At 38.0% G+C, this 12,545-nt stretch overlaps 1 protein-coding gene across 1 annotated transcript; it reads right to left on the bottom strand.

The window, feature by feature from the left end:
* Positions 1–261: 261 nt before the first annotated feature.
* VPS28 (VPS28 subunit of ESCRT-I) lies at positions 262–12,538 on the bottom strand. Its single transcript, XM_063182722.1, is given in 8 exon segments — positions 262–663; positions 4,150–4,179; positions 4,181–4,239; positions 5,396–5,449; positions 7,682–7,770; positions 7,773–7,782; positions 12,172–12,277; positions 12,432–12,538. Coding segments are annotated over 8 exon segments (546 nt in total). The 5' UTR covers positions 12,512–12,538; the 3' UTR covers positions 262–545.
* Positions 12,539–12,545: the final 7 nt, after the last annotated feature.

Below are 12,545 nucleotides of genomic sequence, written 5' to 3'. Positions count from 1 at the left end.
ACTGGTTTGGACTGGTTTGTACTGGTTTTTACTGGTTTGGACTGGGAACGGCTCCCAGTTTGATCCAATATCTACAAGAAAATAAAGGAATTTTTCACGGGTTTTTGGGATTTTTCTCCTCCCATTCATTATCCCAAACTTCTGCTAGCTGCAGTTTGAACTGGTCTGAAACCGGTTTAAACTGGTTTTTACTGGTTTGGACTGGTTTAAAATGGGAATGACTCCAAGAAACAGCAAGAAAATAAAGAAATTTTTCACAGATTTTTGAGATTTTTCTCCTCCCATTTATTATTCCAAACTTCTGCTGGCTCCAGTTTGAACTGGTCTGAGTTGGTTTAAACTGGTTTGGACTGGTTTGGACTGGGAATGGCCCCCAGTTTGATCCAATACCTACAAGAAAATAAAGGAATTTTTCACGGGTTTTTGGGATTTTTCTCCTCCCATTTATTATCCCAAATTTCTGCTGGCTCCAGTCTGAACCGGTTTTTACTGGTTTTTACTGGTTTTTACTGGTTTTTGCAGTTTTTTGCCGGATTTTGGCGCTCTCAGGAGTGCAGGAAGCGGTTGAAGGCGTTGTAGGCGGACTCGAGGTCGAAGAGCATCTGGCGCACCTGGGAATCGTCCAGCTCGTCCGACGCCGACATCGCGCTCAGCGTCTGCAGCCTGAGGGAATCCGGATCAAATCCCCAAAATTGCTCCCAAAATCCCCCAAAATATTCCCAAAATATTCCCAAACCGCCCCCAAAATATCCTGGAAATGTCATGAAAAATTACCCCAAAAAAACCCCCTCAAAATTAAATTCTCCAAAAAATTCCAAAAAAGTGTCGAAAAATCCTCACAAATATTCCCAAAGTGTTCTAGGAAAGTCCTGAAACAAATTCCCCAAAAAAGCCGAATTTTTCCAATATTCCTGAAAAAATTACGAAAAATTCCTGAAAATTTTCAGAAAAAAGTAAAAAAAAAAAATATCCTAAAAAAAAAAAATCCCCAAATTGCCCAGAATTCCGCTCCCAAACTCCTCATTCCAGAGCCCCAAACTCGTCCCAGGCCGACGTCGCGCTCAGCGTCTGCAGCCTGAGGGAATCCGGGATCAAATCCCAAAATTGCTCCCAAAATTCCAAAAAAAAATTCAAATACTCCAGAAGCACCCCCAAAACATCCTGGAAATACCGTGAAAAATTACCCCAAAAAAACCCCCTCAAAATTCTCCAAAAAATTCAAAAAAGTATCGAAAAATCCTCACAAATATTCCCAAAATGCCCTAGCCCTAGAAAGTCCTGAAACAAATTCCCCAAAAAAAGCCCGAATTTTTCCAATATTCCTGAAAAAAATTACGAAAATTCCTGAAAATTTTCAGAAAAAAGTAAAAAAAAAATCCTTAAATTAAAAAAAACAATCCCCAAATTGCCAGAATTCCGCTCCAAATTCCACATTCCCAGAACCCCAAACTCGTCCCAGGCCGACGTCGCGCTCAGCGTCTGCAGCCTGAGGGAATCCGGGATCAAATTCCAAAATTGCTCCCAAAATCCCCCCAAAAAAATTCCCAAAATACTCCCAGAAGCACCCCCAAAACATCCTGGAAATACCATGAAAAATTACCCCAAAAAAACCCCCCTCAAAATTCTCCAAAAAATTCCAAAAAAGTATCGAAAAATCCTCACAAATATTCCCAAAATGGCCTAGGAAAGTCCTGAAACAAATTCCCCAAAAAAAGCCCGAATTTTTCCAATATTCCTGAAAAAAATTACGAAAAATTCCTGAAAATTTTCAGAAAAAAGTAAAAAAAAAATATCCTAAAAAAAAAAAAATCCCCAAATTTCCAGAATTCCGCTCCCAAACTCCTCATTCCCAGAGCCCCAAACTCGTCCCAGGCCGACGTCGCGCTCAGCGTCTGCAGCCTGAGGGAATCCGGGATCAAATCCCCAAAATTGCTCCCAAATTCCAAAAAAAATTCCCCAAAATATTCCCAGAACCGCCCCCAAAACATCCTGGAAATACCCTGAAAATATCTTTAGAAACTATTCCAAAATGCCAAAAAAAATCTCAAATAATTCCCCAAAAATTCCTAAATTCCAAAACAAATTCTCCTCCAAATTCACAAAACAATCCTCCAAAAGTTCTCAAAAAAATTCCAAAAAAATTCCCAAGATTTTCTGGAAAATTATAGAAAAAAAATCCAAATTTTCCCAAAATTCCTGAAAAATCAAAATTCCCGAAAAATCCAAGTTCCCCAAATTGCCAGAATTCCGCCCCCAAACTCGTCCCAGGCCGACGTCACGCTCAGCGCCTGCGGCCTGGGGGAAACTCGGGGTTCAATTCCTTGGCAAAAACATTACCAAAATTTCCAGAATATTCCCCAAAATATTCCCCAAAGCATCCCCAAATTACCCTAAAAAAACCCGCAAAAATATCCTAGAACATTGCCCCCAAAAAATTCTTTCAAAAATCAAAAAATTCCCCAAAAAACTTCCACGATTTACCCAAAAAAGTCCCCAAACTCCCCCAAAAAATCCCCAAAATTCCAGAGGAGGATCAAAAAATACTGAAAAATCTTCCCAAAATTTCCTAGAAAACTCCAGGAAAAAAAAAAAAAAACGGAAAAAAAATCCAAATTTTTCCACTATTCCTGAAAAAAATGATGAAAATTCCTAAAAACCCCTGAAAAATTTCAGAAAATAATCAAAAATTTTCCCTAAATAAAACAAAAATCCCCAAACTGCCAGAATTGCGCTCCCAAATCCCAAACTCCTCCTGTTCAGCACTCGCAGCCTGAGCAAATCCCAGAGAAAATTCCCTGAAAATTCCCAAGTTTCAAAAATAAAACCCTTCAATTTAAAAAAGTCCGCAAACTCCCCAAAAATTCCCAAAAATTCCCCAAATTCCCAGAATTTCACTCCCAAATGCCCCAATCCCAAACTGGTCCCAGGCTGACGCTGCGCTCAGTCTGCAGCCTGGGGAAATTGGGATGAAATTCCCAAAATTACATCCCCCCAAAATTTTCCCAAAAAATCTCAAAAACCCCCCAAAAATCTCAAAAAATCCCCAAAAATTAAAAACGAAATCCCCCTGAAATCCCCGAAAAATTCTCCCAAAATTCCCCAAAATCCTCTCAAAATTTCCCTCAATTCCGCCCCAAAAATTCCCAAGAAATTCCAAACAATTCCCCAAATCCTGGAATCTCAACTTGTCCCAGTCAATGTCTGAAGCTTGAGGAAATCCAGGATGGAATTCCCTGGAAAAATTCCCAAAATCCTCCCAAAAATTCCAGAAAAAAAGACCCAAAAAATCCCCAAAAGTCAGAAAAGTTCCCAAAAAATTTCCCAAAATTCCTGAGAGTAATTCCTAAAAAATTCCCAAATTCTCCTTCAGAAATTCCCAAAAATTCTGGAAAAAAAAATCCCCCAAAATTTCCAAATTTCCTGCAACACTTCCCTAAATTCCTGAAAAAATTTCCCCAAAAATTCGCAGAAAAATTCTTGAAAATTTTTCAAATAGTCCAGAAAATTCCCCGAAATTCCCAGAATTCCCAAATCCCTCAATCCTGGAATCCCCAACTCCTCCCAGTCAGCGTTTGCATTCTGGGGTCAAGTTCTCAGAAAATTTCAAAATTCTCCAAACTCCCCCCCCCCCCCAAAATTCTCAAGATTCCCAAAAAAATTCCGCTAAAAATTCTCAAAAAATTCTCCAAGAATTCTCAAAAAAGGCCTAAAAATATTTTTTAAAAGATACATTTTCACAGAATTGCTGAAAAATTCACGATGAATTCCCAAATTTTCACCAAAAGATTCTGAAAAAACTCCCCAAAAATCCCAAATTTTCCCAAAATTCCTGAAAAATCCCTCCAAAACTCCCTAAAAAAATCTCTCCAATTCTCCCCAAAATAACCTAAAACTTTCACAAAAAAACCCCCAATTTCCCCAAATTCCCCAAAATCCACAAAATTCTCAAAAACCCTGAAAATTTTCAAAACATTCCCCGGATGCTGCATTAAAATTCTTTTGAAATCCCTGAAAAAATCCCTGAAATTCGCCCCAAAATCGCCAAATTTTGCCCAAAAAATCCCAAATTTTGCCCAAAAAATCCCAAATTTTCCCCCAAAATGCCAAATTTTCCCCAATTTTCTGCAAATTTGGCATTTTTTCTCTGACCACTGATTGACTTTGTGGCGTCCTCGAAGTCGGGGGGCAGGGAGCTCATCGGGTCATCGTCTCCATCAGCTCCCGCAGGTCCGGCTGAATCTGAAATTATGACAAAATTTTGGAATTTTGGGGAATTTTTAGAATTTTTGGGGATTTTGGGAAGTTTGGGAATTTTTGGGGAATTCTGGGAAGGGAGTTTGGGGGGTTTTAGGGAGATCTTGGAGAATTTTAGAGATTTTTTTTATATTTTGTGAATTTTTGCAGAATCTTTCAGGAAATCTTTCAGGAATTTTTAGGATTTTTTGTAATTTTTGGGGAAATTTTGAGAGTTTTTAGGATATTTTGGGTGATGTTTTGGGTAGGAATTGGGGAATTTTGGGGAATTTATCAGAGAATTTAGGGAGTTTTTGGGAGTTTCTTTGGGGATTTTTTTCTGGCAAATCTTTGGAGATTTCGGGGAATTTTGGCGGAATTTTTTGCAAATTTCTGGGAATTATTGAGACAGGAATGGGAAAATTTGGGGAATTTTGGGGGGGGTTTAGGAAGATTTTGGGGGAAATTTTCTGACAAATTTTGCAGCATTTTTTGAATGATTTTATATTGGGATTTTTTTTTTGGTTATTTGGGGAATTGTAGGGGACTTTTTTTAATTGTGGAGGATTTTTAAGGAATTTTAGTGAAATACTGGAGAATTTTAAGGAGAGTTTTAGAAAGATTTGTCAGCTCTTGGGGAAAGTTTTTCTCATTTTTGAGCTGAATCTGGAAGGATTAAAAAAAATTTTGGCAGATTTTTGGGAAATATTTTGGGAAATTATGGAGGAATTTTTGGCAGATTTTGGGAAGTTTGGGGAATTTTAGGGGAATTTTTGGGAGGTTTTGTGGGGCTTAGGGGTTTTTCAGGGATTCTTTGGGGGATCTTTAGGGATCTTTTTGGAATCTTTTGGAGAATCTCAACAATTTTGGGGGGTTTTTAGTAAATTTTTAAGGGATTTTTTTTTGGAAACAGTTTTTTTTTTTTAATTTTGGGGTATTTTTAGGCATTTTTGGGGAATTTTAGAAGATTTTTAGGGATTTTTTTCTTGTATTTTGAGAAGGTATTTCGGGAAAATTTGGGGGAATTTTAAAGATTTTTAGGGGGGAATTTTGGAAGAATTTTCTTGGGATCTTTGGGCAAATTTTTGTGTGTTCTGAGGGGAATTTCCAGGGAGTTTTTCTGCATTTTTGGTTATTTTGGGGGATTTTTGGAAGTTCCCACCTCGTCCATGGCGCGGATCTCCAGGCGCAGTTTGTCCATGACCGTGATGAAAAGCTGAAAAAATCCCAACACAAATTTGGAATCAGCCTCAGCCAAATGCCCCAAAAGCAAAAAAAAATCCCCCAAAAATCCCCAAAAAACAGACAAAATGTCCCCCAAAATCCCCAAAATAATCCCCCCCAAAATGAACAAAATGGCCCCAAAATTCCACAAAAAATCCCAAAAAATGCCCCCAAAATCACAAAATGGCCCCAAAAAGTACCTAAAAAAGTCCAAAATAATAAAAAATCGCCTTCTAAAAATTCCCCAAATTAACAAAATGCCCCCAAAATCCCCAAAAAATCATCCCAAAAAAAAATCACAGAGTTGCCCCTAAAAATTTCCCAAAAATCTCAAAAAAAAACCCAAACCAAACAAACTGCCAAAATAACAAAAAATCCCCAACCATCCCCAAAACCCCCCAATAATTTCTAAAATTCACCCCCAAAAATTTTTTCAAAATATTAACAAAAAATATTAAAATATCCCTCAAAAATTCTCAAAAAAATCCCCAAAAATCCAAAATACCCCAAAAAATTGTCCAAAAATCCACAAAGAATCCCCCAAAAGATCCAAAATAATCCCAAAAAATCCTCAAAAATACCAAAAAATCCCAAAAATTTCCCTCCAAGAAACTCAAGAATTCTCCAAAATAATCCAAAATTCCCTAAAAAAACCCCAAAAATTCCTAAAAGTCCCCCCAAAAATCCCAAAATACCACCAAAAATATTGAAATAATCCAAAAGCATCACCAAAAAGTCACAAAAAATACCCCCAAAATCCTCAAAAAACCTCAAAAAAATCAAAAAAATTTCCCACAAAATTCCAAACCCCCCCCGGCATTCCTAAAACCCAAAATTTCCCCAAAATTTCCCCAAAATTTCCATAAAATTTTGATTTTTGCATGGACCGAGATGATGCCGTTGATGCAGTGGTTCAGGTTCCCAAAGAGTTCCCAGAAAATCCCAAAAAATATCACAAAAATTCCTCCCCAAAATCCTCCCAAAAAATTTAAAAAACCCTCCAAAAAATCCCCCCATAATTCCAAAAAATTCCCCAAAAAATCCATTAAAAATCCCCAAAAGCAATTCCTACAAATTCCCCCAAGAAATCCCAAAAAAAACCCCAAAAACCCAAAATAATCCCAAAAATGTCCTAAAAATATCACGAAAAAAAAATTCCTAAAAATCCCCAAAAATATCCCAAAAAAATCTCCATAAAATACCCAAAAATTCTCAAGAAATTTAAAACAACCCAAGCAACACAAAATGATTCTAACAAATAAAAATTTCTGGAAAAATGAAAGAAAATCCTAAAAATTCTTATAAAAAAACTCCCTTAAAACGCTCAAAAAATTCCCAAAAAACTGTAAAAATTCTCAATTTTTTTTGAAAAAAAACCCCAAAAAATACCCCAAAAATCCTCAAATATCCTCAAAAAATCACAAAACATTTCAAAAAAATCCAAAACAATTCAAAAATCCCCAAAACCCCCAAATCCTTCAAACACCCCCAAAACTTCCCCAAAATTGGGATAAAATTCTGATTTTTGTGTCTCACCGAGACGATGTCGGCGATGCATCGGTTCAAAGAAATCCCCAGAAAATCCCCAAAAAATTCCCCTGAAAAATCTCTCAAAAAAATACCCCAAAAATCCCCCAAAAAAGCAGGAAAACCCCCCTAAATATTCCACCAAAAAAAGCCTAAAAATCCCAGTAATTCTAAAAAGCCATAAAAAATCTGGAAAAAACCCTAAAAATTTCTCATAAAATACCCAAAAACCCCTAAACAAATTTTTAAAAAACCAGTCACGAAATTATTCTAAAAAATCCCATAAAACTTTCTGAGAATTCCAAAAAAACCCTGAAAATCTGTATTAAAAAACCTGAAAAACCTCAAAAAAAACTTCCCAAAAAACTGTAAAAATTCTCAGTTTTTTTTACAACCCAAAAAAACCTCAAAATCCTCAAAAAATCACCAAAAAATCACCAAAAAATTCACAAAAAAATCATAAAAAATTCTCAAAAAATTCAAAAAAAATTTCAAAAAAAATCACAAAAAAATCACAAAAAAAAATCACAAAAAATCACAAAAATTCTCAAAAAATTAAAAAAAAAATTCCAAAAAAATCACAAAAAATTCTCAAAAAATTCCAAAAAATTTCCAAAAATCCACAGAAACCCCAAATCCTTCAAACACCCCAAAATTTCCCCAAAATTGGGATAAAATGTTGATTTTGGTGTCTCACGGAGACGATGTCGGCGATGCATCGGTTCAGGTTCCCTTTGTCGTCCTTGATGGTGATGGGTCGATCCTCGCGGATCCGCTCCATGGCCAGGGACAATCCAGCTGGGAATTCCCAAAAATCCCCAAAATTCTCAATTTCCCGAAATCCCCACAATTCCCAACCCGCTCCCCAATTCCAGAGCGAAAATTTCCAGCAAATCCCAAAAAATCCCCCCAAAAAAACCCCAAAAATCCCCAAACAAGCCCCAAAAATCCCCACAGAATTCCCAAAAAACTCCTCCAAAAAATTTTACCCCCAAATTGCCAATCCCAAAATTCCCAGAAATTCCCACAAAAAAAAACAAAAAAAACCCAAAAAAAACAAAAATCCGAATTTTATCCTCAAATCTCCGAATTTCCCATTGCCAAAATTCCCAATTTCAGTCCCAAATTCCCCAGAAATTCCCACAAAAATCTCCCCAAGAAATTCCCAATTTTGGTTTCCAATTCCCAAAATTCCCCACAAAAATTCCCAATCAAATCCCTTTAAAAACCCCAAAATTCCAAGAAACTCCTAAAAACTGTCCTGAAAACCCCCCCAAAAATCCCCAATTCACCCCAAGTGCTCAAACCCAAATTCCAGACCTAAAACCCCTGAAATTCCCACAAAAATTTTCAAAAATCCCCAAAAATTTCCCAGTTCCCAGAAATTCCCACTAAAATTCCCAAAAACCTCCCAGGAATTCCCAATTTCACCCCCAAATTCCCAATCCCAGAATTCCAAATTTCAATCCCTAAAATTCCCCTCAAAATTCTCAATTCCATCCATGGCCTGGGGCCGATCCAGCTGGGAATGCACAAAAAAATTCCCAAAATTCCACAATTTCCCAAATTCCCAGAAATTCCTGTAAAAATCCCTCCAAAAATCCCAAAATTCCCAGAAATTTCCACAAAAGTTCCCAAAAAACTGCCCCAAATTTCCCATTTTACCCCAAAAATTCCATTTTTCCCCCAAATCCCCAATCCCATCCATGGCCTGGGGCCAATCCAGCTGCAATTCCCAAAAAGTTCCCAAAAAATTCCCGAATTTCCTGGATTTCCCAAATTTCCCATCAGAAATTCTCAGAAAAATCCCCCAGAAAAACCCAAATTCCCATTTTTTCCCCCAAATCCCCCAATTCCATCCATGGCCAGGGCCAATCCAGCTGGGAATGCACAAAAAATCCACAAATTCCTGAATTGCCCAAATTCGCCAAAATTCCCAGAAAAATCCCCCCAAAAATCCAGAATTCCCAGAAATTCCCACAAACATTCCCACAAAAATCCCCCAAATTCCCAATATATCCCAATATATATATACCAAAATATCCAAATTTCAAGTCCCGAAATTCCCCCACAAAAAAACCCCAAAAATCCAAATTTTATCCCCAAATCCCCAAATTTCCCATTCCCAAAATTCCCAATTTGAACTCCCCAATTTCAGCCCTGCAATTCCCAAATATTCCCACTAAAATTCCCCAAAATTCCCAATTTTACCCCAAATTCCCAATCCCAAAATCCCCAGAAATTCCCACAAAAATAAAGAAAAATTCCCCCAAAACTCCCAAGTTTTATCCCAAATCCACAAATTTCCCATTCCCAAAATCCCCAATTTCAGCTCCAAATTTCCCAGAAATTCCCACAACAATTCCCAAAAAACTTCCCCAAAATTCCCAATTTAACCCCCAAATTCCCAATCCCAAAATTCCAAATTTCAGACCCAAATTCTCAGAAATTCCCAAAAAAATCCCTCCAAAAAAATCCCAATTTCAATTCCAAAATCCCAATCAAAAAACTCCCAAAAAACTCCACAAAAAATAAAAAAATAAATCCCAATTTTATCTCCAAATTCCCAATCCCAAAATTCCAAGAAATTTCCACAAAAATTCCCCAAAAAATGCCCCCAAAAGTTCCCATTTTACCCCTAAAATTTCCCATTTTTCCCCCAAATCCCCCAATCCCATCCATGGCCAGGGGCCAACCCAGCTGCAATTCCCAAAGAATTCCCGATTTCCCAAATTTTCCAAAATTTTCCAGAAATTCCCAGAAAAATTCCCCCCCAAAAAAACCCCAAAAAATCCCAAAATTCCCAGAAAGTCTCCCAAAAATTCGCAATTTCACCCCCAAATTCCCAATCCCAAAATTCCAAATTTCAATTCCAGAAATGTCCAGTAAAATCCCCCCAAAAATTCCCATTAAAATCGCAATAAATTTCCCAAAAAGTCCCTCAAGAAATCACCAAAAACTCCCAATTTTCCCCACAAAAATGCCCAAAAAATCCCAACCCCAAAATGCCCAGAAAAAATTCCCCCAAAAATCCCCCAAAATTCCCAATCCACTCCCCAATTTCAGACCCAAAATTTTCCCAAAAAATCACACAAAAATCCCAAAATTCCAAGAAATTCTTTAAAAAGTCCTTCAAAAAATCTCCCAAATTTACCCCCAAATTCCCCATCCCAAAATTCCCAGAAATTTCCATTTAAAAAACCAAAATTCCCATTTTATCCCCAAATTTCCATTCTGAAAATTCCAAAAATTCCCGCAGAAATCCCCCCAAAATCCCAATTTTAGTCTCAAATTCCCCACAAAAATTCAAGAAATTCCTAAAAAGATTCCCAAAAACTCCTCCAAAATTCCCAATCCCAAAATTCCCAGAAACTCCCACAAAAATTACCAAAAAATCCCTAAAAAGTTCCCCAAATTCCATCCAAAATTCCCAATTTTCCACCCTCAAAATTCCCAAATTTTTCCACTCCGCTTCTCAGTTTCCCCTCCAAAAATCCCAAATTCCACCCAAATCTCCCAAATTTCACCAAAAATCCCTGAAGTTCCAATCGAAAATTCCCAAATCCCAGAATCCCAAATTTCCAAAATTTCACCTGAATTTTACCCGATTTTCACCCAATTTCCACCCAAAATCCCAAAAACTCCAATCCAAACTCCCAAAATTCCATCCAAAATTCCGTCCCAAAGTCCCAAATTTTTCCACTCTGCTTCTCAATTTCCCTCAAGAAATCCCAAATTTTGCTTAAATTTGCTCAAATTTTGCCCAAAACCCTGAAAATTTCACCCAAAATTCCTGAAATTCCAAAATTCCCAACATTCGGGAATTCCCACCCGGAATTTGCAGGAGAAGTCGTCGATGGTGCGATCTCCCCGCCCTGCACCTGCTTCCCACAGCCCCCCAAAATCCAAAGAAATTCCCCCAAAATTCCCAAACTTTTATCCAAAATTCTCCAAATTCCACCAAAAATCCCTGAAATTCCAATCCAAAAATTCCCAAAATTCCAGAATTTTATTCCAAATTTTCTTCTTCCACTGCTCCATTTGGCCCTGAAATTATCACACAAACACCTAAAAAACCCCAAATTTTGCCCAAATTTCACCCAAATTTCTCCAAAATCCCCAAATTTCATCAAAAATTCCCAAAATTCCATCCCAAATTCCCAAATTTTTCCACTCCGCTTCTCAATTTTCCTCAAAAAAATGCCAAATTTTACCTGAATTATACCCAAATTTCATTTCGTTCAAATTTCACCCAAAATCCCAAAAATTCCCAATCCCAGAATCCCAAATTCCCAAATTTCCATCCAAAATTCCCAAATTTTTCTGTTCCACATCTCAAAAAAACCCCAAATGTTGCTCAAATTTTGCTCAATTTCACCCGATTTTCACGCAATTTTCGCCCAAAATCCCGCAAATTTCACCAAAAATGCCTGAAATCCAAAATTCCCAAATTTTTCTGCTCCGTTCCTCAATTTCCCTCAAGAAAATCAAAAAACCTCAACATTTTGCTCGAATTTCACCCAAATTTCACCCAATTTTCACCCAATTTTTGTCCAGAACGCCTCAAATTTTTGCCCCAAATCCCCCAAAATTCCCAAAAATCCCCAAATTTGGGAATTCCCAGCCGGAATTTGCGGCAGAAGTCGTCGATGGTGCCGATCTCCCCGCCCTGCACCTGCTTCCCACAACCCCTAAAAATTCCCAAAATTTCATCCCAAATCTCCCCAATTTCACCCAAAATTCCCCAATTTTTGCCCCAAATCCAAAAATTCCAAATGCCAGAATCCCAAATTCCCAAAGATTCCACCCAAAATTCCATCCCCAAATTCCCAAATGTTTCAGCTCCACATCTCAATTTCCCTCAAAATCCCCAAATTTTCACCTGAATTTTGCCCAATTTTCACCCAATTTTCGCCCAAAATCCCTCAAATTTCACCAAAAATCTCCGAAATTCCAAATCCCAGAATCCAAACTTCCCAAAATTCCATCCAAAATTCCCAAATTTCACCCTTAAAATTCCCAAATTTTTCTGCTCCAATCCTCAATTTCCCTCAAGAAAATCCAAAACCGCTCAACATTGTGCTCGAATTTCCGCCCAAATTTCGCCCAATTTTCACCCAATTTTCGCCCAGAACCCCTCAAATTTTTCCCAAAATTCCCAAAATCCCCAAATTTGGGAATTCGCACCCGGAATTTGCGGCAGAAGTCGTCGATGGTGCCGATGTCGCCGCCCTGCACCTGCTTCAGCGCCGCCTTGAACTGCACCAGGAGCCGCGAGCACGCCGCCGTGTACCTGAGCATTCCCAAATTTCCCGCAATTTTCCCCGCAATTTTCCCCGATTTTTCTGGGGTTTTTTGGGGGATTTTGGGTTCTTTGGGGTCTCGAGGGTTTCAGGGAGTTTTTTGGGGTTTTTTTGGGGGGATTTTGGGGTTTTGGGGTGACTCACTCGTTGGGGGTGACGCAGTCTTTGATGTACGCCTTCTCCAGAGCCTGCAGCGTCTTCACCACCGCAAACAGCTCCGCCATGTTGTCGTACCTGGGGAACTGGGTGAACTGGGAA

This window comes from Melospiza melodia, unplaced genomic scaffold (assembly GCF_035770615.1).
Source record: "Melospiza melodia melodia isolate bMelMel2 unplaced genomic scaffold, bMelMel2.pri scaffold_302, whole genome shotgun sequence".
NCBI classification, from domain to species: Eukaryota; Metazoa; Chordata; class Aves; order Passeriformes; family Passerellidae; genus Melospiza; species Melospiza melodia.
The sequence above is the reverse complement of the archived record's forward strand: the minus strand, read 5'-3'. Positions and strand labels throughout refer to the sequence as shown.